Source organism: Sciurus vulgaris, assembly GCF_902686455.1.
Source record: "Sciurus vulgaris genome assembly, chromosome: 4".
In the NCBI taxonomy this organism is placed as follows: domain Eukaryota; kingdom Metazoa; phylum Chordata; class Mammalia; order Rodentia; family Sciuridae; genus Sciurus; species Sciurus vulgaris.
Window position 1 is genome coordinate 88,410,049 of NC_136464.1, and position 25,318 is coordinate 88,435,366.

At 45.5% G+C, this 25,318-nt stretch overlaps 1 protein-coding gene across 8 annotated transcripts in view; it reads left to right on the forward strand.

Moving 5' to 3' along the window:
- Positions 1 to 25,318, forward strand: part of ARHGAP22 (Rho GTPase activating protein 22) — a 225,663-nt gene that overhangs the window by 56,982 nt on the left and 143,363 nt on the right. The window contains exon 1 of one of the 8 annotated variants that reach the window (XM_079137588.1): positions 6,263 to 6,706. The exons of 5 other annotated variants lie outside the window; for them this stretch is intronic. In XM_079137588.1, the coding sequence (XP_078993714.1) occupies positions 6,673 to 6,706 (34 nt within the window). In that variant the 5' untranslated portion in view covers positions 6,263 to 6,672. Of the gene's footprint in view, positions 1 to 6,262; positions 6,707 to 25,318 lie in introns of those variants that run through there. 2 more of the 8 variants (XM_079137590.1, XM_079137592.1) reach the window with 2 other exon arrangements.

A 25,318-nucleotide genomic window follows, 5' to 3' on the forward strand; every position in this document is an offset into this window, starting at 1 on the left:
CACTGACAGAAGATCCTCTTTTTGAGAAATCCACAGGAAGACTCTGCAGTTGAACAAATCTTAATCTGAAAGCTGCTTAATGCAATGAGGGGCTCAGACTGTGGTTCAAGTGGAGCAAAGATTTCTAGGTGAACAGTATTTGTTCTGAACTTATCACTATGACCCTTAACTGCTGCAAAGTTACATTAGATGTGTGACAAGCACTACAGTGAAAGTTGGAACAAAAGTTGAGCCAATTCAGTGCCCCTAATCCAACTGTCCTCAAGACCAGGGCTGCAGGACTCTAGAAATATGCCCAAGGATAGAGGCCACAACTAAGGGCCTTTCCGTGCAAAGCTTTTGTGACCTGGGCTAACCCTTCTTGCTCTAGTCTGGTTTATCTGGTGGTTTTCCAATGCTCAATTTCGAATTCTCATCTTTATCCTTCTGCCCTGGGTTCTAGAATGCTAAAGACCCCAGAAAAATGAGAGTCCAGAGCTTAAGACCCCTTCTTGGGGGTCTGGCCTATAGATGACATGGACTGCAGTACATGGAAACACTTCAATGAAAAGTCAAGCTGAAGCTGGATGTGGTGGTGCATTCCTGTAATCCCAGTAACTCAGGAGGCTGAAAAAGGAGGCCAGTCTCAGCAATTTAGAAAAACCCTAAGCAACTTAGCAAGATCCTGTCTTGAAATTTAAAAAAATAAAAAACAAAAAGGCTGAGAATTTAGCTCAGTGGTCAAGTGTCCCTGGGTTCAATCCCTAGTACCAAAAAAAAAAAAAAAAAAAAAAAAAAAAAAGCCAAGCTGAGTATCTAACCTAGGTAGAGATATGCATTAGGTTCAAAGCAACAGGATTGTAGCCAGGGTAGTAGGCTGAGAGAGAGTCTGGCATGCTACAACAGGGTGGCCTGCAGTCCCAATGTGTCCAATGGTGATACAGGTCAAGGACATGCTAGTAATATGAGCAAGCAAGGCGACCGAAGTGGCACAAAAGTTCATTTTTGATGATTTGCACACAATTTAAAAGTCTAGAAGGAAACTGGCAGGGTGATACATACCTGTAATCCCAACAACTCTGGAGTCTGAGGTCAGCCTCAGCAATTTAGTAGGATCCTGTCTCAAAGTAAATTTTTAAAAAGGGCTGGGAATGTTTGTAGTTCAGTGGTAGAGCACCCCTGGTCTCAACCCCTCATATTACAAACAATAATAATAATTTAAAAAATATAGAAAGAATATTGTAAACCCAACATAATGCAAGTTTTATAGATAGTTAATATTTGGATTTTGTGGGGAGGGACATTAGAGCTCATAATTCCCTAAGTCTGGCATCAAGCCTTGTAGAAGGTCCCAGGGCCTTGGGCCTACGCAATGAAGGAGGTAGAAAGGTGACCAGTTCTAACCTCGGGGCACTGAGCAAGGAAGTGACACTGGAACAAGGTCTGGAGGAATGTGTCAAAGCTTCATAGGTAAATTGGACTCAGTGGAGCATGCCTGTAATCCCAGCTACTTGCGAGGCTGAGACAGGAGAATTGCAAGTTTAAGTTCAGTTTGGGTAACTTAGCAAGACCCTGTCTCAAAAAAAAAAAAAAAAAAAAAAAATAGGTCTGTGGATTTAATTCAGTGGCAGAGCATACCTGGGTTCACTCTCCAGGACACCACAAATGCACACACGCGCATACACACACACACACACACGCATATCTCACAGGCAAGGGAAGGGCAAGTGGCATGCATTTGTGGTGGGAAGATTGGATATAGCAACAAAGAACTGGCCATGTAATGGCTTGATACAGTGAAATTTTATTTCTTCCTCCTTTAAATATCCAAGTTGCTTCCAAGTTGACAGTGAGGACTTGACTCCACTCATTCAGGGACCTGACTCTGTGTTATACACCCATCTATGTGGGACTTCCAAGATGGCCCCATCTCAGTAAACCAGAAAAAGGGAAATTAACTTGCAGAGGTATCAGGGTTCTGAACCAGACCTCAAAGTGGCCACATCATTTATATTCTTGAACAATGGCCAGAATACAGTCACACCTAACTGCAAGGAAGCTGGGAATGTAGAGCATCTGAGTGTTCCCAGGAAGAAGGGGAGAACAGATTCAAATGGAGACATGGCAATCTCTGCCCAGAGCAGAACTTCACAGTGACTTGGGTACACAGAGTAAATGTGGTAGGCAGGGGCCAGAGGTGTGTTGGCAAGTGCCTAACAACTGGCTCTCTGGAAGAAGAAAATTCTTCCTCTGAGTTATAGCACTGTTTGACTTCCTTGGTGCAAATAACTCCCACCACGATTGATTTCAAACTGCTAGCATGGTGTCACTGAATGTGGAATTAGGAAGAGAGGCATGGTAGCCTTCCAATATATAGCATTCTCCTTACTATATATGATAGATGTAAATAACCTTAAGAATAATATGTAATCAAATGATAAGGTAGTGATGAGTATTTATTTGAAATACAACTTATTTAATTGTAAGTTCATATCCTTTGTTTTCTAATGATGCCCTCTTTAATGCACTGGCTTGCAAAACTCCTGAAAAATTAACCATCAACTCTCTTGCCAACTGATACTGGCTGGCTGGTCCAGCACACCACTGGAATGGGCAGCAGCAAGAGAAACTGGACAATGAGAATGGGAGCTGCCAGTGAAGACCTTGAGTGACATGCTAGGGAACTGGAATAGCAACCACCTAGAGGAGGCAGGGGCCACCAGTGCTGGTGACCACTAAACAGGCATTGCAGAGCCAAGGTAGCACTGTTTCCCCCTCAGCCTCCAGAATTACTTTCCCTGCAGCTTCTGGAACAGGAAAGTAGAATTCTGCTATCTATATGGCACTTCTGTGCAAATTAAAGAAAAATTCCCTTCTTGGCTGTGCCCCTACCCCCATGCTAGAACACTTAGCTTTCCTGTACGGCCCAAACCTAGCCCCTCACACTTGTCTGCTCTACATCTTTGGGCAGTGCACAGACTACACAATAGCATTAGTGCCTGTGCACAAAATGGAGTTGTCTCCCATTGGGGTTTGGGGATAACGGCCCTCTTCTTTCTGATTTGGAGACTGATTGGCAGATATTCCTCTCTGTGAGAAGTCTCCTTCAGAAGGGCAGCAGGAAAAGGCTACCTCTGGTGGCCCTAAGCCCAGGGATGTGCATTTGTTTTCTAAAATACTGTTTCTCAGCTCTACCTAGCTGCATGTTGGATGGCAGGGGGAGTTTTGACAAATCCCAGTGATCACTGTACATGCCACACTAGTTAAATCAGAGCTGCAGGCATTAGTTGTCAATGTTCCCCAGTATGCAGCCAAGGCCAAGAGCCACTGTTTTGAAGCCATCATGGCTCTGAGCCAGCCAGTGTTGATGGGTGGCCATTCTACCAATAGGTGTGTGTTTCAGTGGATGCATTCTGGAGAATTCTGCCCTCTCAGCATCCTCTGCACACCCTCTGCACCTCCCTAGAGCAGTCCTCAGAAAATGCTGAATGATTGAAGGCAGGAAATCAGTGAAGTTAGACCCAGGACCACAGTTGGAAAGGGGTGGGATCAGGAGAGTAGGGAGCCTCCCTCTTTCACTGTTGTTAAATAGACCAGTATCTCTCCCTCCTTTTAAGTGAGATGAATGAGACTCTTTCTTCAAAAGAAGTGTGCACAGGGAATCCTCACGTTCAACAGATACCTTTGCCCTGTTCTTGTCCTCACCCTCACTGTCTCTTCAGCAACCTCAGAAGGATCTGGAGGCTCCCAGGGACCTGTTGAACTGGATTTGTAAACTTTAGCATGGAGAGGGCTCTAATGTCCCTTCTGGCTCCACCCTATGAGTCCTTCATCTGGACCTACAGGGAGCATGGTCAGAGGGCAGATCCATTTTCCCATCACCCCCAGGCCCCACCTTTCTCCGGTGCAGAATTGAGATTGGCTTCTGCTCATTTCCCAGCTTGACTTCTGGGTTTGAGCCCAGAGTCGGTGGTTTTTGTCCAGTTCCAGCTCTGATTCCCAGGAAAGCAGGAGAGTGAGAGCAGTGACTTCATGTCATCAGAGGAAACAGCTGTGCAGGAAAAGTGCCCGGAGGTGGTTTCTTAACCAAAACAAGTATGAGTGCAGCCAGACTTTATCTCAGGGCATTTTCTTGCCTCTAACTTGGATAATATAGTCCAGGCTGCATTACAGATGGCTTCCTGATTGCTCAAGACATAGGCCACGGGACTTGTCCTGTGACCCTAGTGTCAACATGAGACTACTCCAGTTCTATGTCCTTCCCACTTCTCCTGGGTGGCCTCTGTCCTAGCCTGACCTGACTTGTACCTGGTTCTGAAGGAAAAGGAACCTCATTCAATGATATTTCTTGGATTTGCTCATTAAGTTGATTTTTTGTTGTTGTTTTTGTTGTTATTGGTGATTAAACCCAGGGGTGTTCTACCACTGAGCTACATCCCCAGTCCTTTTTTTGTTTGTTTGATACAGGTTCTCACTAAGTTGCTGAGGATCTCACTAAATTCCTGAAGCTGACGTCTAATTTGCTATCCTCCTGCCTCAGATTCAGGAGTCGCTGGGATCACAGGTGTTTGCCATCACCCCCAGCTCAAGTTAATATTTCTTACAGGGATCCTGACCTGAGGCAGCCTGGGGCTCAGGCCCGGGAGGGTAAGAGGGGCAGTCTAAGGGACACAGACATTCCAGGGGAAGTGCTTAGTGGTTCCTTCAGCTAGTATAATCAGTAGAGTTGCATGGAGAAAGTGCCCAAAGCATGACAAATAGGTAGCTGAATCAATGTGGGGAAGGCATTCCTGAGACAGGGCACTCATTCTACTTGCAAAGGCACAGGGGCACATAGAAACAGGAGCCATGTGCACAATGACACTGAGGCACATGGGAGTAAGGGCTGCATGTGCAAAAGCATTAAGGCACAGAGGAACAGAAGCTGCTCGGGCACATGGTTGGATGGCAAGAGATGGGTCAGGGAGGAGGCATGGATGCTACCATGAAAGATAGTGAAGATAACTCTTCTCTCTGAAGAGTAGATGAGGATCAGGAAAAGTGACTGAATGCTGAGTAAGATAGCTTTGTCTCTGTGGACTCTGCTTTCTCCCTGGTCATGTGGCTTACCACATCCTGATGAGTCTGGAAGGGAAGAGGGAAGAGTAAGGAGGTTTACCCCCTACTTCATACTTTCTCATCCCTAGTGTGGACTGCTGTGGTGATCTCTCAGTGGGTCCCTCTTTTCTTCCAGCTGCTATAGTTAATTGAGTATCTATGGGGCATTTGTGGATCAGTGGATCTGGGGTACTCCAAGGGCTGCAAAGGCTGAAGGGAGAACATTCAAGGTAGGGAGGTTATAACCCAGTCACAAACTCAGATGCTTAAGAGGACATGGGCAGCCAGGGTAGGGGACAACTATTGGGATCCTGGGTCACTGTCCAACAAATTCACTGAATGGTCTCAAGCCAGGAACTGTTAACATGCAATGGTGAGAACTGGACTGTTTAGAAGACAGGCATTATCAGAGAAAGCATGAGCTGTAGAGACAGTTTTGGCTTCAGATGCCAGCCCTGCCACTAGGAAACCTGTGACCTTGGCCAAGAAATTAAACATTGCTATGCCTTATTTTCCTTATCTGAAAAAAACTTAATCATAACACCTGTTTCAGGAGTTTGAGAATTAAATAAGTGAACATAAGGCACAATTTCAGTGCCTGACACTCAGGAGGTGCCTAATAAATGACAGCTCTTATTGTGATTATATTTGTGGAGGAATTTTTAGAATTTTGATGCTAGAAGTCCTAAAAATCCAATATATGCCCTTTAGAATTATGCTAGTATTAAAAACGTGACCAATTCGAAATTCACTATTAAACTCAATGAATAGCTTTGGAGATCCTACCATGTGGGGGATCGTGAACTCAGTGCTTCACAGCAGTCTAATTCCTGTCATCTTACTAAGGAGGCATAAATGGTTAACATTCCTAACTGGCGTCTTCCTGCTGTTCGGGTCCCAAGAGAATTTGAATGTTATCCAGGCTGCTAGCTGCTTCTAAAACACACCTGTCTTTCAACATTTAGAATAGTGAGCTCATAAGCCAGTTCTATTAGACAGGGCCAAGAGGGATCTGGGCCACTCCTTCACCAACAGCGTTGTCCTACCCAGGGCCTTAACAGGCGTGCGGGCCGGGGTAGCCACATTCTCATATGTTTCCTCTGGCCTCTTGGTGGCCTCTAGCGGGCTGCACTCACGGCTCAGAGTCTGAGAGTCTCGAAACCGCTCAGCGTGTTGAGACGTCCCCGAGCTCCTCCACTGGCCCCGCCCATCCCCGGGCCGCCTCCTCCAAGGCGCCGCCCTCTCCGCGCCCAGCTCGCCTCCGAATGGATAGCGCCGCGTGCGCCCGGAGGAACGGAGGGACCAAGGGCCCTGCCCCGCCCTGGCCCAGTGATTGATTACCAAAGATTACTGTGTCCTTAATGGTTCGCTTGGATGGGAATTAACTCTGGGATGGATAAATAATGCATCGAGGTTTATGTAGTACAAGGCAAGCCGACCGTCCGGAGCCAGGAGAGGGAGCCTAGGGAGCCTCACGGGAGACGCCAGGGGCCACGCTGCCCAAACAAGAGGGGCATGAAGGGCGACAAGAAGAGAAAAGGGAAGTGGACGACAGTATGATCAACCCAGAGAGTCTAGCCAAGCGACTGCAGGAACATGCTGAGCCCAAAGATCAGGCAGAGTAGAAGGGGTAAGTCCAACCTTCTGAGGTTTCTCCGTGCACAGCCTGTGCCTCTTGGCAAAAGTGCACACAACCTCGGGAAGCTCTCCTGCTGGGTGTCAGTTGGGACCGGCGTTCTGGGGCTACTGTGGCTGAATGCCGAGCATCCTTGTGACTGACTTGCCGTTTCTAGCCAAATTCCGGGCTATGTGGGGATCAGACCTGAGAATGCAAGGGCGGTGGCTATCTTACTGCCCCAGTGGGTGAGCAGACTTCGCCCCACATTCCATGTTTTACAGAATCTCCCCGTTGCTCCAGGTGAACAGGTGGCGGCAACTCTGGGAAAACTTTGCTTCTTTTCTAAAAGGGAAATGCCCAAGATTTGCCTTGCAGCAAAGACAGAAATGGCTCTTACCCGAGAGTGCAATGCCCTGGCTTCTTCAGAAAATGAGGTTCAAGCAAGGATCTTTTTCCAGTCGCCTAAGAGGATGCTCTGTGGAGCCGCAAAAGCAATTCTTCAGGCAAGGAGTGGGCAGGCAGACCTTTCTGCCAGAATAATGCCCAGGAAACTGCAGGGTCTTTAGATAAGAAAGAGTATGAATGGGAAGCAGATTGAGACAAGCAAGAGATGGGAGTCTGAAAAGTCCAGGACTGGGGCTAGCCAGCATGTGTCCTAGCAGAGTGGTCTAGGGGACTCAGCCACTGGATAGTGTACAGAAAACAACTTCTTGGCCAGAACAAGGATCATTTTAGATGAGAACATCTGTCTTTTGAGAAAATATGTCTTTTCAGGTAACCAGTATTTAGAGAAGTCCACCCTTGTGAGCAGGAAGGACAAAAACTGGTCTTTGGAAATGGATGGGTGGGATATCTGGGGAAGGGGTGGGAGTGGGGGCTTGGAAGCAATGTGCTTCCCACTAGATATGTGGAGCAGAGACCCTTCCACCTCTGTGCACTCATCTGATTAGCATACCACAAGCACTTAGGGGACTTTCCTGGGTGGGCCCATCCTTCCAATGTGTGGGCCCCTCTGTGGGTTGTATTGGAATGCACTGTAACCTGTGAACCAGATGAGCAAAAGAGGAGCTTGCCTTGCTTGCTAAGGGATGGTGGCACAGTCTGCTAATGACTGGTCCCAAGGGATGGACAAGACTAGTTCTGTAGATTCCTATGTAGATGCCACCCTCAGTGCATAGCTATTGACCAATTGACATGTGATTAATCCAAATTGAGGAAAAAACACCAGGTTTTGATGATTTAGTACAAGAAAATAGAAACGAAAATATCGTATTAATAATTATTTTATATTAATCAACCCATATTGCTGAAATGGCAGTATTTTTGATGTATTGGGTTAAATAAAATATATTATTAAAATTAATTTTAACTTTCTTTTTTACTGCTTTTAATGCAGCTACCAGAACATTTATAATTATATACATGGCTCACCCATTATACTTTTTATTTTTCATTTGTTGGTGCTAGTCTACAAAGAGACCCGTACTTCAGCAAAGTGTCCCACCTGTGAAATCCCTAACTTCTTATTAACATTTAAGTCTGTGGTTCTCAAGAAGAAGCAGCTTTGCCACCCTTCTCAAAGAACATTTGGTCATGTCCAGAGACATTTCTGGCTATTTTGAAGAGTGCTACTGGCATCCAATGAGTAGAAACCAAGGATTCTGCTAAATATCCTATAGTGTGTAAAACAAACCCCACAACAAAGAATTATCTGGCCCCACATGTCAATAGTGCCGAGGTTGAGAAACAGTATCATCTATGGATGATGTTTTGTGACTAAATATGTGACAAGGTTGTTTATAGTGCTTTTTTTCAGATCTTACTAAAATAATCAGTTGCCCACAAAGGTGTATGGTCATTAACCATGACCAGAGGCATTCTAAGATCATGCATTAAAGAAGTCAGAAGACTTCAAAAGGACCTAAGTGGTTTTTGAACTGTGGAATGACAGGGACAGTCTAGACCAAGGGAGCAGAAACAGTGGGAAGAGGCCAAGTTGCAGGTGGGGGAGCAGCAGGTGCAGGTGCCCCCAGTTTGGGGATGTGGCTACACTGGACCAGGGAGGCTGGAGGGGAGGCAGGAAGAGGCATCATGCACAGCATAAGGCTGGAGCCAGGTCAGGAACCAGATTAGACTTATGACTTATTAGGGAATAACTTTCCCTGGGGACATTTCTGGAGAAATAAGAACCAAAAATTATATACATACATGTGTCTTACAGAAATTGGGCTCTGATGGAATAAGAAATTCCATCAAAAATCATCCCTATCCACACCTTTTAGGAATAGGGCAGGAATGTGTTATTGACACAGGAAATCATAGTTATGCAATCCCCAGCTGTGGTATCCAGTCACTATTTTGTCTAGACTGTTCTCAAACATACCTAGTACAGATCCGCTTCCCTACCTATTGTTACACACATTTGCTTACTTGTATGGAAAAGACCAGTGTTATATTGTAGGAGTGGTAATGAGACCAGAATAAGTCAGTAGGCTCAGAAGTCTCTGGGTTCTGACTAAAAGGCTGTTCTGCATGGAATGTTAATACCAGGGCTCCCAGGGACCCTTCCCTAGTCACACTGACTGTTAACTTCCTGGTAGGTCCCCATCCAAATCAGCTCTGAGTGAGTGGATAAAAGCTACCATCACCCTGAAAGGCATCTTTCTTTCCTCCCAGGAGTAGGAAAGATGTTAGGACTGAGACCTCTCAGGGAAAGCCTTACTGTCAGTTACCTACATATAAAACTATTTGACTCTGCTTTCTGTTACTATAACAGAACATCTGAGACTGTAAAATTTATAAAGAAAAAAGGTTTGTTTATCTCACAGTTCTCAAAGTATAAAAGCATGGCACCAGTGTCTGGTCAGCTTAGGGTAATGGCCTCATTGCAGAAAGCAAAACACAGTAGCAGGAATGTGTGGAAGGAGCTCGTGGGTGAGAAAAACTCAGGGGAGGCCAATATCATTTCATAACCTGCTCTTGCTCTAATTAACCCCTCTCTCAATAACAAACCCACTCACTTGGAAACTATACTAATCCCTTCACAAGGTGGAGACTCCATGAGCTAATTACCTCTTAAAGGTCCCATCACCTTTCAACTCCCTCCCCTTAAAGAATTGAGCCTCAGCATGGGTTTTGGTGGGGATGAACTCTGTTCAAACGGATAGTGTGAACTAAGTTTGGTCAACTGTTCTGTCCTGGCTGAGTTCAGCTTCCAAGAATTTAGAGGCAGATGACAACACACACACACACACACACACACACACAGTAGTCATTTTAAAAACAACAGGGAAGTACCCAAACCATCTTGAAATGGCTCAGAACAAACTTATAATCCAAATAGCATGTCTTAGTTTTGTGTGCATCACACATTTCAAATCAGATTCAAATCAGCACTTATTAATTCAACCCAGCTGAAACTCATTATTTATATTGTAAGTAGTTCAGCCTTGCCATTGCCTTAGATCCACCTAGATATGGCCTGGTTGAGCTAGTTTGAGTGGCAATTGGTGGCACTGGCCCTGCCCTGCTTAGCTCCCACCTGACTGTGTATGTCACTGGGGAACCTTTCCTGATGCCCTGTCACTAGCAGGCTTGTCCTCCACTGACCCAATATTCCTAACCACTGCCATATCCCCAGGGTGTGAATGGAAGAGGCAGCTCACCCTGTCCCACCAATTTTCCCAGGAAAATGAGATAAAGCCAATAAACTTCCATAAAATAATTAGGCAGACAATGGAGCAAATCACAAGCCTCTGGGACATAGTCAGAATAGCTATTTATTTTTCAAGATAGAAAATAAAAATATAAGAATCCTCTCTCCTGGGAGTGACATGGACAGTTTTGCGGGGTAAGGAGGGACCTTGGTGCCCAGGCCTGAACTACTATTATCACTGCATTCTCCACTTGCTGCTCTGGACCCTCCATGCTCCCTCCTCTGCTCCCACAACCCACAGGGTACCTGGTTTCTGGTGACCCTCAGACCAGGTCCTTTTAAGGGCAAGAAGTGGGTCTGGTTCATCCCTGTCTCTCTAGGCTTAGTCAGAACCCCCATATAATTGACCCTAATGCTGCCCTAGCATGCTGGGACTGGTCAGTCTCTGAAGTCCCACAGACACAGAGCTTTACAGATTTATTTATTCCCCCAATTTTAATTGAAGCCTCCTAGGTACCTCTTAGCACCTCCCAGCATCAGGGTTCATTGCTGTGGCCCTGTCCTCTGCACAGGTGTGAAGGATGGCTCCAAAGACCTCTTAGCTCTGCCAACCTCACTCATCCTTCTGTGAAATCCTCCCCAACTATCATCATCTCTAACCTGGACCATGCCCCACCCCACCACCACATCCATTCTCCATTTTCAGATATAAATCTAGTCACACATCCAGCCTCCTCCCCCAGCTCCAACTCGGAATCCTTCAGTGGCTTCCCCATTGCTCTCTGGGTCAGAATTCAAAACTGCCTATGGCCCTCAGGGTCTCCCTCCTACCAAACCTCCAGCATCCTCTCACTCCCTAAGCCCCAGCCACACTGGCCTCCTCCATTTCTCTGAGTTCCATGAGCCATCTGCCTCAGGGAATTGGCTCACCCTCTTTCCCTCTGGAGTCCCTTGCACACTCATACACATTCCTTAACTCCTACTTGCCCTCAGCTGTCCGCTCAAGTGTCCCCCACCAGGGCAGCCTCCACACACCTACTCTAAGCTGGGTCCTCTGCCCATGCTCTCCTTTCCTCTATGGTATTTCCCTCAGGTTGTAGTTGTTCACTCCCAACAGTAATTTTTTTTTTTTTTTTTTTTTTTTGCCGGGAGGATATCTGTCACCACCAGCACTGGACTGTGAGTTCCATGAGGGCCATGACCACTTCTGGTTTTGAACATCATTATACTCCCAATGCCAAGGCACTTGGTGGACTCAACATGTATTATTGAACAAATATGTGAGTGAATAAGTGAATAGTTGAATCATGGAGGAAGCTTTAGCCTGGTCCAGGTCATTAGAAAAATCCTCCTCCTACCCGCCTCCCCTGCTCCCTTGACTGACTTGTATGTTGCAAATAAATCTGTTGTTCACCCTTTACTTTAATATTAGGGTTTTTTTTTTCAGTTAAGTTTTCAATTTTTATGTCATCAATCTGTCACTATTTTCCTTTGGAGTTTCTGCCTTTGTTTGAAACGTTGCAAGTTAAAATTGCTGTTGCTATGCGTCTCCACTCCTTCTTTTGAAGGAAATTGTTAGACTGATGAGCGGTGAGCAAAGAGCAAAGCTACAGCAGCTTTGGCCATCTCCCATGGCAGGAGCATCAACATCTCAGAGGCCTGGATGGGTCTGCAGAGCCTGGTCAATGCTGTGAGCTGAGGAAAGAGAGCTCATGCGTGGGATGAAGTACTAGCCATGGCCTTGTTCTTGTGATCATTCCACAAGAAGCAATCCAACACGTTTTGTGTATCCTCAATATCCAGGGCACTCTTGTTATACTTATTCACATGACTTCATTAAGATGAGATATCATTGCTACCATTTTGACAGAAGTGGAAGGAGAACAATGATTGTCCTACCAATCTGATGGAATTAATATTTGTGTTTGCCCAATGCTAAGGCCTCTGTCTTCTCCCTAACTGAATGCTATCCAAAGACCACTAGAGGTGGCCCTGCAAGTCTCCAGGGAAACTATAGAGTTTGGAATGATAAAATGCAATGATATTTTTAAGAAGGTGCCCACATCCTCTAAACACATGGAGATTAGATACAGACTAACAATGGGGTGGAATGTTTAAGGTTGAGAAACTCATTCCTAGCAAAAAAAATTAAGTAAATGTAAAAGCAAGCCAAACTCCAGGAAAAGCAAAAAGTGTTACTTGGAAGGAAAAATTACTATGGTACACCACAAAACTCAAATAAGACTAGCAATTACACAGTGCTTATGATGGAAATTCTATATATTGATCTAACTGAAATTATAATATAAGACTATATTGAGAGGATGGGGTGGGTGTTTGTGTGTGGTGGCAGTAGGAGAGTGAAAGAAACAAAATTCTCTTCCATAGTAAGAAGGCAATAGATAACATTCAAGAGGGAAAAAAGTCAAGAATAGGTAATAAATGGGCACTATTTAGAAATGTGGAACTAAGTACAAAAAAAATATCAACTGTAGTCATAACGACAGCAATACATCTCGAGATGTCATTAGATGATTCCATCATGGTTTCCACGTCACAAGATATGCCTTCATGAGCCTGGATGGTATAGCCTAGCACACACTGCAACTATATGGTATCGTCTATTGCTCCCAGGTTACAAACCTGAACAGCTTGTTATTGTAGTAAGTACAGTAAGAAATGATAGCACATTTCTAGACATAGAAAGGTATATAATAAAAATGTATCATAAAAGATAAACAGTGGTACACTGTATGGGGCACTTGGCATGAATGGAACTTGTAATCCTGGAAGTTGCTCTGAGCAAGCCCGGGAGTGGGTCCTGAGGGACTATGAAGGCCTAGGTTATTACTGTCTACTCCTGTAGACATCATAAAAACTGTACACTAGATTTTATTTTTTAAAAATTATTTTTTCAATAATAAATTAACCTTGGCTTACTGTGACTTTTTATTTTAAAAAATTATTTTTTAATTCTTTTAACTTGACTCTTTTGTAATGACACTTAGCTTAAAACTCTAATACACTACAGCTGTACAAAATATCTTTTTTCTTTATATCCTTATTCTATAAACTTTTTTTTCTATTTTTCTTTTCCTTTTTAGACTTTTCCATTAAAAACCAAGGTACAAACACACACATGAGCCATGGCATACACCGGGTCAGGATCATCAGTATCACCATCTTCCACTCCTCATCTTGTCCCTCTGGAAGGTCTTCAGGGGGCAATAGCACACATGGAGCCACCACCTTCTATGATAGCAATGCCTTCTTCTGGAATATTCCTGAGGAACCTGAGATTGTTTTGCAGGGTTTTTTTTTTTTTTTAAGAAATAGAAGCACACTCTGAAATAATGATAAAGTTAGTATATTAAATCAGTAAACCAGAAACATAGTCACTTATTACCATTTTCTAGTATCTTGACTTACACATATCAGCATGTGTTGTACAGCTGGCAGCAAAATAAGTTTGTCTACATCAGTATCACCACAAACAAGGGAGCAGTGTGTTGTGCCACAATCTGACTACACTTAGGACATCACTAGGTGGTAGGAATTTTTTAGCTCCATTATAATCTTATGGAACCTTCATCTATACATATAGATGAAAACACTGTGGTTGCTAGGAGTCTTACAAAGATTAAAATTGTCTGCCTCTGGGAGTGGGGAATAGAAGTAAAGGACTGGAGACTATTGGGTTTTGCCCCCAAGGATGGTAGAACTACTTGAGTTGTGCTTTTGGGGAACAATAGCCCTGAGGTTACCTGACTCATACCAGGTGACAGCTCTGTGCCCTGAAGGTATCTGTTCTTATGGGGCAGCCACAGAGTTCATAAGACCCTGCTGATGGCTCAGTTCTGAATGGTGTGGTTTCCCCAGCATATGCACATGGTGACTTCCTGTTGCCCTCTGCCCAAGCAGGTCAGGTAGGTACCTCGAGGGCTCCCTAGGAGAGATCATGTTCATGGTCCTGAGAGTGGAACCACAAAGGGATAGTTGTATAATTAGGTGATGCAACATCTGGCTTTGCCTGAGATTCAGAGAAGGGATTGAGGGCCGGAGAGGGGTCAGTGAGTTATGCCAAGGATGGAGTCTTATAAGAACAGTTCCTGGAGGAGTAGAATCAAGGCCTGGACAGGACCTCAGGTAGGCACGGCAGGCTTCATGAATGGAAGCCTGTGAAGAAAGAAGCCCACAGGACACTCACCCAGTGGTCCCCTTACATCTAGGCTAGGCCCTGTCACCACGGCATATACTTGATATCTACCCTGATAGTAGAGGTCCCCAAGTCTGGTCATCCTCTACCACCAGCCGGGCTCTCTACCCCACACACAGTACATGCTCTCTGGTGACAGTCCCTTACAGAAGTTTTCTCAGATGAAATGAAATTACAGAGGCCTTCAGAGTAGTGAAGGGTCCAAAACAAGTCCGATGGAACCTGATGAAAGGAGATAGAAATTCCCAGTTTGGGGACCTTTGAATGCAGTGGCCTCAAAGCACACTGAATGCTGATTTTATTTGTATAGTGGAGATTGAACCCATGGAGGCTTAGCCATATCCCAAGCCCCTTTTTTAGTACTTTTATTTAGAGACAGGGTCTCACTAAGTTGCTTAGTGCCTCACTAAGTTGCTGACATTGGCCTTGGAGTTACAATCCTCCTGCCTCAGCCTTCTGAGCCACTGGGATTACAGAGGTGCCTCACTCGAAAATTGATTTTTTTAAAATACTGTTTTTGCTAGGATTTTCATTGTTTATTTCTTAAATTTGTTCTTACTCATTTTAATTGAGGCATAATTTACATATACTGTTCACCTTTATCTATGGCTTCAGTTACCCACAACCATGGTTCAAAAATGTTAAATTCCAGAAATAAAGAATCTGTAAGTTTTAAGTTGTGTATCATTCTAAGTAGCATGATACAATCTCATGACATCTCACTCTGTCCCACCAGGACATGAGTCATCCCTTTGTCCAGCATATTCCCACTGTACATGCTGCCTACCCCTTGGTCATTTAGTGGTCTTCTCAGTTATCAGCCAGGTGGCTGTGCTATGGCAGTCTTTGTGTTTAAGTAACCTTTACTTTACTTAATAATGACACACCTGGGGTGAACTGTCTGACTACATATAGGATTTTTCTGGGAAGAAAAGTGCAAGTTCCCAGGTGAGCTTTTGTGAAAATCAAATCTCATGTCAATCATTTGCTATTTAGGGTTCAGAATGTTTCTTCTTAGTTAAGCAGTCTAACCACAAATCAGTTGTGGGCACATTGTATAGGTCTTTCAATCTAGTGACATTTAAATTGATCAGGTACCGATATATTTGTTCATCTAACGAAAGAGACAAACATGGCTGATCACGTTCATAGATCCAGTTCTCTTCATAAGGGTCTCTTTTTCTCTCTCCTGAGAGCCCACCTATCTTTGTATGACGTCCCACTATTGATAAATTTATTAAGTTTGCCAACAGTCCTTCTACTTTCCTCTTTAAGGAAGGAAGTCAGAAAAATTCTGTTTAGTATTTAGAACGTGCTAGATGTGTGCTGGATTTTCTGTTTACATGCAGACAGCTCATTTAATCCAACCCCCATAATACCAAGAGAAAAATGGAGGCAGAAAAATTAAGTTAAATGCTCAAAATCACAGCACTAATAAGAGCAGATGCAGCTTAAATAAAGAAAATGGAAGTTTGAGAAGCCCCCTTCCCAAATACTGTCCTGTCCAGAGGCTGATGGAAGCTGACAGTGTTGCTGAGCAGCCAGTGTCCAAATGCCAAGCTGTCTGTGTAATCCTTACGAGCACTTGTTTCTACGGGCTGTTATTCACCATGCCATCATCAGGCACAGGAGTCAAAGGAAAAGTGGGGTCAGACTACCCTCTGTCCTAGCCATCTCAGATGTGTCCAGCTGAAAGGTAACCCAGATAGCGGCAAGGGGAGGGAAATTAGGATCAGACAGGACATGGTGCAGGTGGGCATCCTGTGGAGGTGGCCCTTTCTGGGAACTGCCAGCAGTGTTGGCCATGGTGTGAAGGTGCGCGGCCAGCTCCGGAGGGTCTGACCCCAGTGACCCAGTGATGTCAAGGAATCTCAAATTTGGTTGCTATTTTATTTTGTGTCCATATTTGGGGGTGGGGTGACTTAATCACCTCAAATGCTGCAGACTGGTATGCCTTCGCTTCCTGGCTTGCATTAGGTGTCAGGCACATTTAATGACAGCAGTACCCATTGCTAATGCTTGTTGAACTTGTGTAACCATGGGTAGAGCAAGCATGTCTCATGAAGTGACTTTACTTGTACTTTCCACTGTTTTGGGAGCCAGACCTTTTACCGACCCTGCCTATCAGGTCCTATGTCCACTCTGGGCACTTCTGGATAATGAAATGTTCTAGAGTTGTTTTAGTTCTTAATAAACAAGACCAGGCCAGTATTTCCACATCCATTCCAAGGCTACATGTCTAGCTTTCACCTACTTCTTTGAAAGGGTGTTTCTTGGTCTGCCTCCCACATTAACATGTCATGTTTCTTGTGTTTGGGTGGTGGAACTTACATGTTAAAATCCTATTATATCTTCCCCGTATGGTCACATGTGTAATCTTTCATCCTCAGAAGACTCCCATTGACAAAGTGACCACTGCTGCCTCATTTTTTCAGATGAGGAAAGTGAGTTCCAGAGAGGTTACAGAACTTGCCAGCTGGGAAACATACCCAACCAGGAAGTGGGAATGCTGAGATTCAAATTCCAAAGACTCTTGACACCTCCTGTGTGCTTTACAGAGTTAGGAGCCCACTCTTGATATAGGAAGCAGAAGAGGCACCCCAGGCAAAGAAAGCAAGTCCCAGAGGCACAACCCAGGGTAATCTGTGAGCCCTGGACTGGCTGCAATGTAGTCCTCAGTAGGAGGATGTGGTGGTGGGGGATGGGGTGGGGAGATTGGGCCTGTCCCACATATAAGGAGAGTTGGTTTGCTTTTGTTGTTTTTTTTTTCACTACTGGAGGTTGAACTCAGGGTCTTGCTTATGGTAGGCAAAGACTCTAAAGCCCTTTTTATTTTATTTAGAGACAAGTTCTAATTTTCCCAGTCTGGCCTTGAACTTGCATCATCCCATCTCAGTTTCCTGAGTAGCTAGGATTACAAGCATGCACTGCTACTATGCCCGTCATGGGCACAGTATTAAACAAGAGAGTAATGTGACTGACTGGAGCATTAGGCAATGATGCAGGCTGCAGTATGGTCAGCAGGTCTGCAGGGAGTGGCCCCGAGGACCTTAGGTAAATGCTTACGGGATCAATGGCATCAATGGCGTTTCCCATCCACTATCTGTAGAGAGTGTGAGGTAGATGAAATAGATCTGCTGAGAACCACGGGCCATGGCCAGCCAGTTCCTCTGGGTCTGGGCTCTGCGCTATAGGCATCAGCTGACCACCTCTCTTCCACCACTGCATGGTTTGTAATTCCCAGGGTGCTTTAAGAACCAGACTGAGAACATATATTCTTATCCATCCTCAGCCTCTAGATCACCAGTCTATCTGCTGCTCTCTGAGGTCCAATTGCTAGAAGAAGTCTGTTGTGTCCAGGAAAGGTGTACTGCAAACTCAAGACCCCTCCCTCCTGCCTCCTGCTTTCTTCCCAGATGCCTTCAACTACCTGACAGGCAGAACTAGCTCCTCTCCTCATGGAAGATACCCAAAGTCTATAACATTAGTAGACAATCAGGGCACAGGCACTGCCAGAAATTGGGATGGAGACCCTCCAGTCTGGCCTTGAGGCCCCAGACAACTGCAGCATTGGCCATGACCTTAATTTCTGAAGGTGGGAGTAAATGATTTATTCACAGAACAGACCCAAATTGAGTTAGGCCTGGACCAGAAGGCTGCTTTGTACTCCCCAACTGAGGCTGCTTGGGCCCCTGCTCTGACTGCTGAAATCATCTACAGTCTCAATGATTACTTAGCCACGGGTGGAGAAGGTATTGATCTAAGCTAATGGCTTGTAGGCAGGCAGAAAATGAAATTTATAATTGATATTGAACTAAATCAACTTACCGATTTACAGGCTTTTGGTGAATGGGCTGCTACTCTGAACAGAAGTGGAAGCAGCAAGCACTACAGGGTCTGGGGCCAGTGGCTCCCAGACAAGGTTTGGTTCAGAGGAGGATATAGAGGCTTCCAAGGGGTTTGGCCTGCAGTAGTAAGAAACAGTGCCCTCACTCATTGACACTGTGCTTCTCCATTTAGCTCTTGCAAGCTGTCCATTCATTTTATCCTCACCATGGTATAGGAAGTCAGCAGGATTCATATTTTGCTCCCTTTTTTAAATGAAAAGCGGGACTTCAAGAAGCACATGAACCTCAGGGCTCCCAATTCTGTGCTCCCTCTCTGTCTTACATGCCCTCTCCACACTACCAAATTAGAAAACGTTACAAAACTATTGTTCCACGTTTCTAGTGCTCCTGTTGCTGCACCTCTGATTTTAGGCACAGAATCGGTGGATCTCATGCCCTTCACTTTAACATGTGTGACAATGGGCAGCGGGTAGGAGAAATCCTACTGGCAGATTTCTCCCACACTAAGACGACCCATTACAAGGCTTGAGGTCTCTAGGATTGGATCTTTCCATCCTTGAACTTGATGGTTCTGTTACTCTCCCATTCATTCACTCATTCACAAGAATTATTTGAGACACTGTGCTATGTTTTAGGGATTCAAACATGAGGAAGGCACCCTCTTTGCCCCTGTGAAGCTCACAGACCAGTATGGCACAGAGAGGCCCATGTCCAACCAGAGGCATGAGCAAGGACCCCAGCCAGCATAAGACATGGAAGTCAGTCACTGCTTTGAGAACCTTCCAGAGGGGTCTTCATACCATAGGAAGCAACTACACTGATGCTTCAAGAGTAAAGCAGGCCAGTATGCTGGGTAAGGTGGTCCAAGGAAGGAGAAAAGCAGACAGGTGCAGAAGGAGACCATGAATGACCCCCAGGACTGCTGGTTGGTCTGGAGAGACTGCAGCATGTGGGCGACAGGGAGGTGAAGCTGAGCATCAGCTCACAGACACCTTCCACGTCAAATCAACATCAGGCCCATGTTGCTGACAGCTGAGGATGTGGTGAAATTTGTCTCTACCATGGAAAAAGGACATATAGAGCAGTTCTAGCAAAAGGGACCCCAACTTGGGATGATGGCCAGAATTTCAGTCTGTGACAGAAGTCAGAGGAGCCCTCACAATATGCTCTTCTTCAGAGGAAGGATGGTCACAAGTCTGGTAGTGACTCAGGAAGCAGTCTTTTCAAAGTCAGTGTTAAGCCTGGGAGCAGAGAGAGACACTCACCCTCCCATCCTCCATGTCTTCCTGTTCCCCTGCTAGACACATCATCTTACCCCCTCGTCTTCAGGGCATGGTTTATTCCATTCAGCTTCAGCCTCAGTCTCAGCCTCAGCTCTGGCCTCCCTGCCTCTGTCAGCTGCTGCTTCCATGCTTCCCTCTTCTTGTGTATGTGGCAGGGAGACAGCAGGACCTAGTGTGTGGTTGTGTGCTCCATCTTTAGCTCTGCTGCAGTGACACCATACCCTAGTGGCTCCTGCAGGTGGGCACACAGGAGGTCCCATACACTCAAGCACTGGATAAATGAATGCCAGATGCAGTTGAAACTGAGAGTTCATTCTGCACAGAAATGAAGAATAAGCAGTCTGGGTGTTGCCCAGCCTCCCCCACCCCCTTGCCAAAAACCAGTCTGGCTGAGCCAAGAGTCAGCCCCAGGAAAGCCAACAAAAATAACTTTAAAGAATGTGATCTTTTATATTGATTTTTAAGTCATTAAAATAATCATTATGAAAAATTTCCGAACTTTTTAGGCTACCTTACCACTATTTTAAAAATTAATATTTTCATTGATGGGTGTATGGAGAGATCATATACCTCAAGCTCTGCAGGCACTAAAGAGAGACTCCTTAGGAGAGCCTGGTTGGTTTTCTAGACCTCTTAGGTAGGGGACCTAGGGAAGAACAGATGGCCAAAGAGAGCCTAAAAAGAATGCTAAGTAACAAGTTAAAAAAAATAAAACAACAACAACAACAAAGTAGGGGCGCTCAGGAGCCATCGTGTAATAAATCATCTGATGCTCAAGCAGTATTCCCAGGACAGCATGGGACCCAGTCAGAGCCCCCTCGACCTTGGCTGCAAATTGCATTAACTTTATGAAACCATCCCGCCGGGCCCCTCCAGAGTGCCCCTTCCATTACCTCACTCCTCTCTTCTCAATCAATCTTTCGGCCTCAATACTTACCCTTTAAATCAATTCAGCTCTGAGATCCATCTTGCTATTTCCCCAGCCCGCTTTAAAATCCCATTGACTTTTATAAATCAATTGTGTTTCAGCTCTCCTATAGCTACTTCTCCATGCTCTCATGGCTGCACTTACAGAGCTGCAGATGGACAAACATCCCTGCAGACCCACTGCAGGCACCCAGCCCAGCAAGCATGGTCCAGAGGGGATATGCCAAAAGACCGAGGTCACCTCAAGTCTATTTAAAAAGTCCTACACACAGTCAAATGTGTTTGGTGGGGTCTCTAAAGTAGATCCTGAGATGAAGATTCACATGCAGTAATTTATTCAAGAAGTGTCTGCCGGGTTCACCCATGGAGGGGTTGGGGAGCAGGACAAGGACAAGAGACCCAAGATCAAGCCCAGGTGCAAAGAGCAAAAAAGGGAGGTCTCAGCCTGAACCATCCCTGTCCTGGGATCATGTCGCTGCTTTGGCCAAGGGCTGCCAGCTGAGATGATATAAATTCCTAGGCATTCCCAGTTCTTCCGGTGTGGAAGACTCCAGTAGTCCAAGGACAGTCTTCCTAAATAGGCCAACCAACCATCCTGAGACACTCCTGTGGCGGAGGCTCCCATCTAAAGTAAAGCACAGTGAGAGGCTTGGGGCATTCAACCTGAAAAGGAATCTAGAGAATTCCCGCTGGCTCTGACAGGATCCGCTATGGAAGATGTCTTAGATGTGTCCTCAGCCATTTCTAAGGTCAGTAGTTGTTGATGTTCATGTCACTGCAGTGTGAAGGATCCACACACTTTCCCCTCCACAGAGGGCCTCACCTACAGAGAGGTCCATTATGCTCACTCACAACCCCCTGACCGTGGTCCTGGAAGGTCCACAAAAGGGCCAAGCCCAAGTTTTTCACCAGATCATGTCTGTTCACTGTGTTGCGTTTGAAGGTAGTCTCTCCTCCTAGCCAGGGAGATCCCCATAGGTGGAGAGTTGGAGACTGTCTCTTGCTTCGTGTTGACGTCCAGAGCCTAGCCATGTACTTGTCATCAATAAGGATTCACAGCCACTTATCACATTAGTAATCTCTTCATGGCGATTCTAGATTTCCTAAGGGGATCCAGCTATAAAAAATAAACTCTTTCACTTAAAATCTTTAGTGGTAATACATAATCAGCATAAATTCCTTCCCTTTATGACATGCACAATATCACACCTCCATCCTCCCCTTCACGACCATAACTTCTGTTATAGATTGGTACACTATTTGTCAGATCTAACTCTATACAAATACCTGCATCTGCTGAAAATACTTTGCAATGCCTTTTGTTTAGGGTAGGTGTTTTTCTTTTCCTTTATATAATTTAATATTCTGTATATCATTCTGCAACTTGTTTTTTTCTATAACAGAATTTAAATATACCCAACCTTCCCTCTTTGTGGGTTCTAAATTCTCAGATTCAACTAACTGCAGATTAAAAATATTAAAAAATAATTACATCTATACTGAACAGGAACAGACTTTTGCTCATGTTATTATTTCCTAAATGAAGCAATATAACAACTATTTATGTAGCATTTACATTCTATTAGGTGTAACGAGTAATCTAGAGATGATTTATATTTATGGGAGGATGTGTGTAAGTTATATGCAAATACTACATCATTTTTTACAAAGAGCTTGATATGTTATATAAGGGACTTGAGCATCCAGGGACTTGTGTACCTGCAGGGGACCCTGGAACCCATCCAGGTTTGCCTGTAAATGTTAAAGTAAAGCAGGAAAGGGGAGATGGGAAGATTACATTTTTTTTAAGAATTGACCATGAAAGAAAGGAGTCGTTGGGAAAATGGCATTTCAGGCAAGGACACAGCAGGCAGAGAGCCTACAGTGGGATACAAGTAAGCCCAGGAACTGCAAAGGCCAGAGGAGAACTGAGTGGTCACCAGGCTGGATGTCCAGGACCCTTGTGGGCCACAATGATGGCTCTACTTTCACTTTGAGCCAGCTCAGTGGGAATCCTGCAGGGTATTCACAGGGAACAACTTGATCTTTTAAAACTCACTGGCTGCCCTACTGAAAAGGGACTGCAACTGAGGATGGCCCAGCAGGAGGCAGAAGAAGCAACATCAGTAAATCAGGGAAGAAATGATGGCTGCTGGGAACAGGGCAGGCCTGAGGATGGGGTATGCACTGACCAGGATGGGGGAGGCCATGCAAGCAGCAGGTTCTGGAGCAGGAGGAGATCAAGAGTTCAGCTCTGGACTTGTCACTTCAGAGGTGGCAGGTGGCAGGTGGCCAATGTGACATGTGGTCTCAAGTTCAGGGTTGAGCAGCACAGGGCCTTCCACACATTGATGATGATGTTGATGAGACGGTGTAGATAGATGTTGGACCAGCCCTGGGCACTTGGGTTGAGAGGTTAGGAAGATGTGATGGAGCTGGGAAACTGGAAGAAGTGGGGGTGCTGGGAGAGGAGGGGCCATGTAGAAAGAGGTCCCAGGACAGGTAGGAGTCGACTTGTCAAGTGCTACAGGGCAGCTTAGGAACCAGAGGACTGACTGGACCTTAGAATTGAGCAACCTAAGGGTCGCTGGGGACCATGATTAAATAGCTTGGATGGGCAGAGGTAGGGGAAGCCTGACTGGAACGTGTTCAAAAGAGAACAGGGCAGGAACCAGAAACAGTAGTGAAAGCACTTGTTTTGAGGAGTCAGATAAAAGGGGAGCTCTCCCTCTTAGCTCATGTATTTTTTCTCATTGTTTTCAATGTCTGTATGGTGTGAATGTACTGTTATTTGGCCATTTTCCCTCTGGTGGGCATTTTTATCTTCTGCATGTTTAGCTATCTGTGGGCATCCTTGTATGCCAATGGCCCCCCACTTGGGGTTCTTTCTGGGGCAGTCGGTAGAGGTAGGAGAGAAGCAGAACTGCTCAGTTGTAAAGGACAGGAGATTTTTAGCTGGGCGTGGTGGTGCACACCTGTAATCCCAGTGACTCAGGAGACTGAGGCAGGAGAATCGCAAGTTCAAGGACAGCCCCAGCAAGGCTCTAAACAACTTAGCGAGACCCAGTCTCAAAATAAAAAGTAAAAAGTGTCGAAGATGTGACTCAGTGGTAGAGCACCCCTGGGTTCAATCCCTGATGCAAAAAATAAGTAAATAAATAAACCAAGGATGTGTGATTTTAATCCTAAGTACAGCCCCAGTGTCCTTAATCCTAAGTACAGCCCAGTGTCCTTCATCTAGTGACATGCAATGACTCACAACCTCACCAATACATGATATTGTCAAACTTTTTTTTTTTTTTTGAAGCCCACTGGTCATCAGATGACCCTTTATTAAATATTAAAATATTTTCTCATGTATTTCTTAACTCGCTGGGCACTCCACTGCACCACTGTTGATATCATCTATGATGTCAGAGGGTGGCGGCCATCAACGTTACAGCCCACAGACTGGGCAGTCCCCAGAATCTCCTTAATGGTTCCAGAAAGTTCTCTAGCTAAGGATCTATGACGCATCTGTCGGGCAATGTTGACAATTTCATCAAAAGTGATGTTTCCACTGTGTTTAATGTTTTTCTGTTTCTTTCTGTCTCTTGGTGGCTCCTTGAGGGCTTTTATGATCAGGGCTGAGGCAGAAGGTACCACCTCAATCTGGGCTTGTCTGTTCTGAATGGTCAGTTTCACTGTAATCCTCAGACCCTTCCAATCTCCAGTTGCTTTGGCAATGTCATCGCCAACCTTTTTTGGAGACAGACCCAGGGGGCCGATCTTGGGGGCCAGGGCAGACGTGGCGCCCACCTCGCCGCCGGTGCACCTCAGTTACACCTAAGGCACGCGGGCTGCAAGGCCGCCAAAGGTCGTCCGATCCTCCCTCCCCATCTACAAGAGGGGAAGCTGAGGCCCAGAAAGGACGAGACACACGTCAGGGCCTCACGGCGCCGTAAGGGCCCAGAGCCCGGCGCGGGAAAGGCACGCGGCGCGCAGGGCCAGGGCCAGGGGAGGAGAGAGGCTCCATCGCACCCCAGGCCGCGGCTAGGGCACGCACCAACTTTGATCTCATTGGGGTCGAACTTGGGCGGCATGGCGGAGGCGGCTGGTGTCGGATGAACCCGGATTCGGGACGACCGAAGAGAGTTACACCTTGACCTCCTCCGAGCCAAAAAAAGGATATTGTCAAACTTTAAAAACTTTTTCTGTAAAGGATACACAGTATTACATCTTATGATGACTGTAATTTCCTTCTGGGAGTTCAGCATCCTGGCACATCTGTTGGTCATTTATAGGTTCTCTTCTGTCCAGCGTCTATTCACCTCCTTAATTTCTTCAACTCTGAGAAATGCAAGATCCCCACCTCCTTTCTGGGGAAAGGGCCTGCATCTGTGATTCATCTGCTGGCCAGGGACCCCCTACTTTACTAGCAGCTCCTGGATATGCACAGCTCTGTGCCCTCCTCTGATAAGACACAAAACTTCAGTACTTGAATTATTTGTTCACAGCAGGGTTTGACTCTTGAGTTTGAGTTGACCTGTTTTCTCATTCCTGGCATCCCTGGCTGAGGGAAGATGTCCATCTTGCTGGCTCAAATGCCTTCCTTGGGCTGGTGACTCTCCTCCTCTGTGGAGAGTCTTCTCAGAGCACTGAGGGGCAACCCAGGATCCCTTCTGCTTTGTAAGAATTATAGTGTTCCTAGTGACC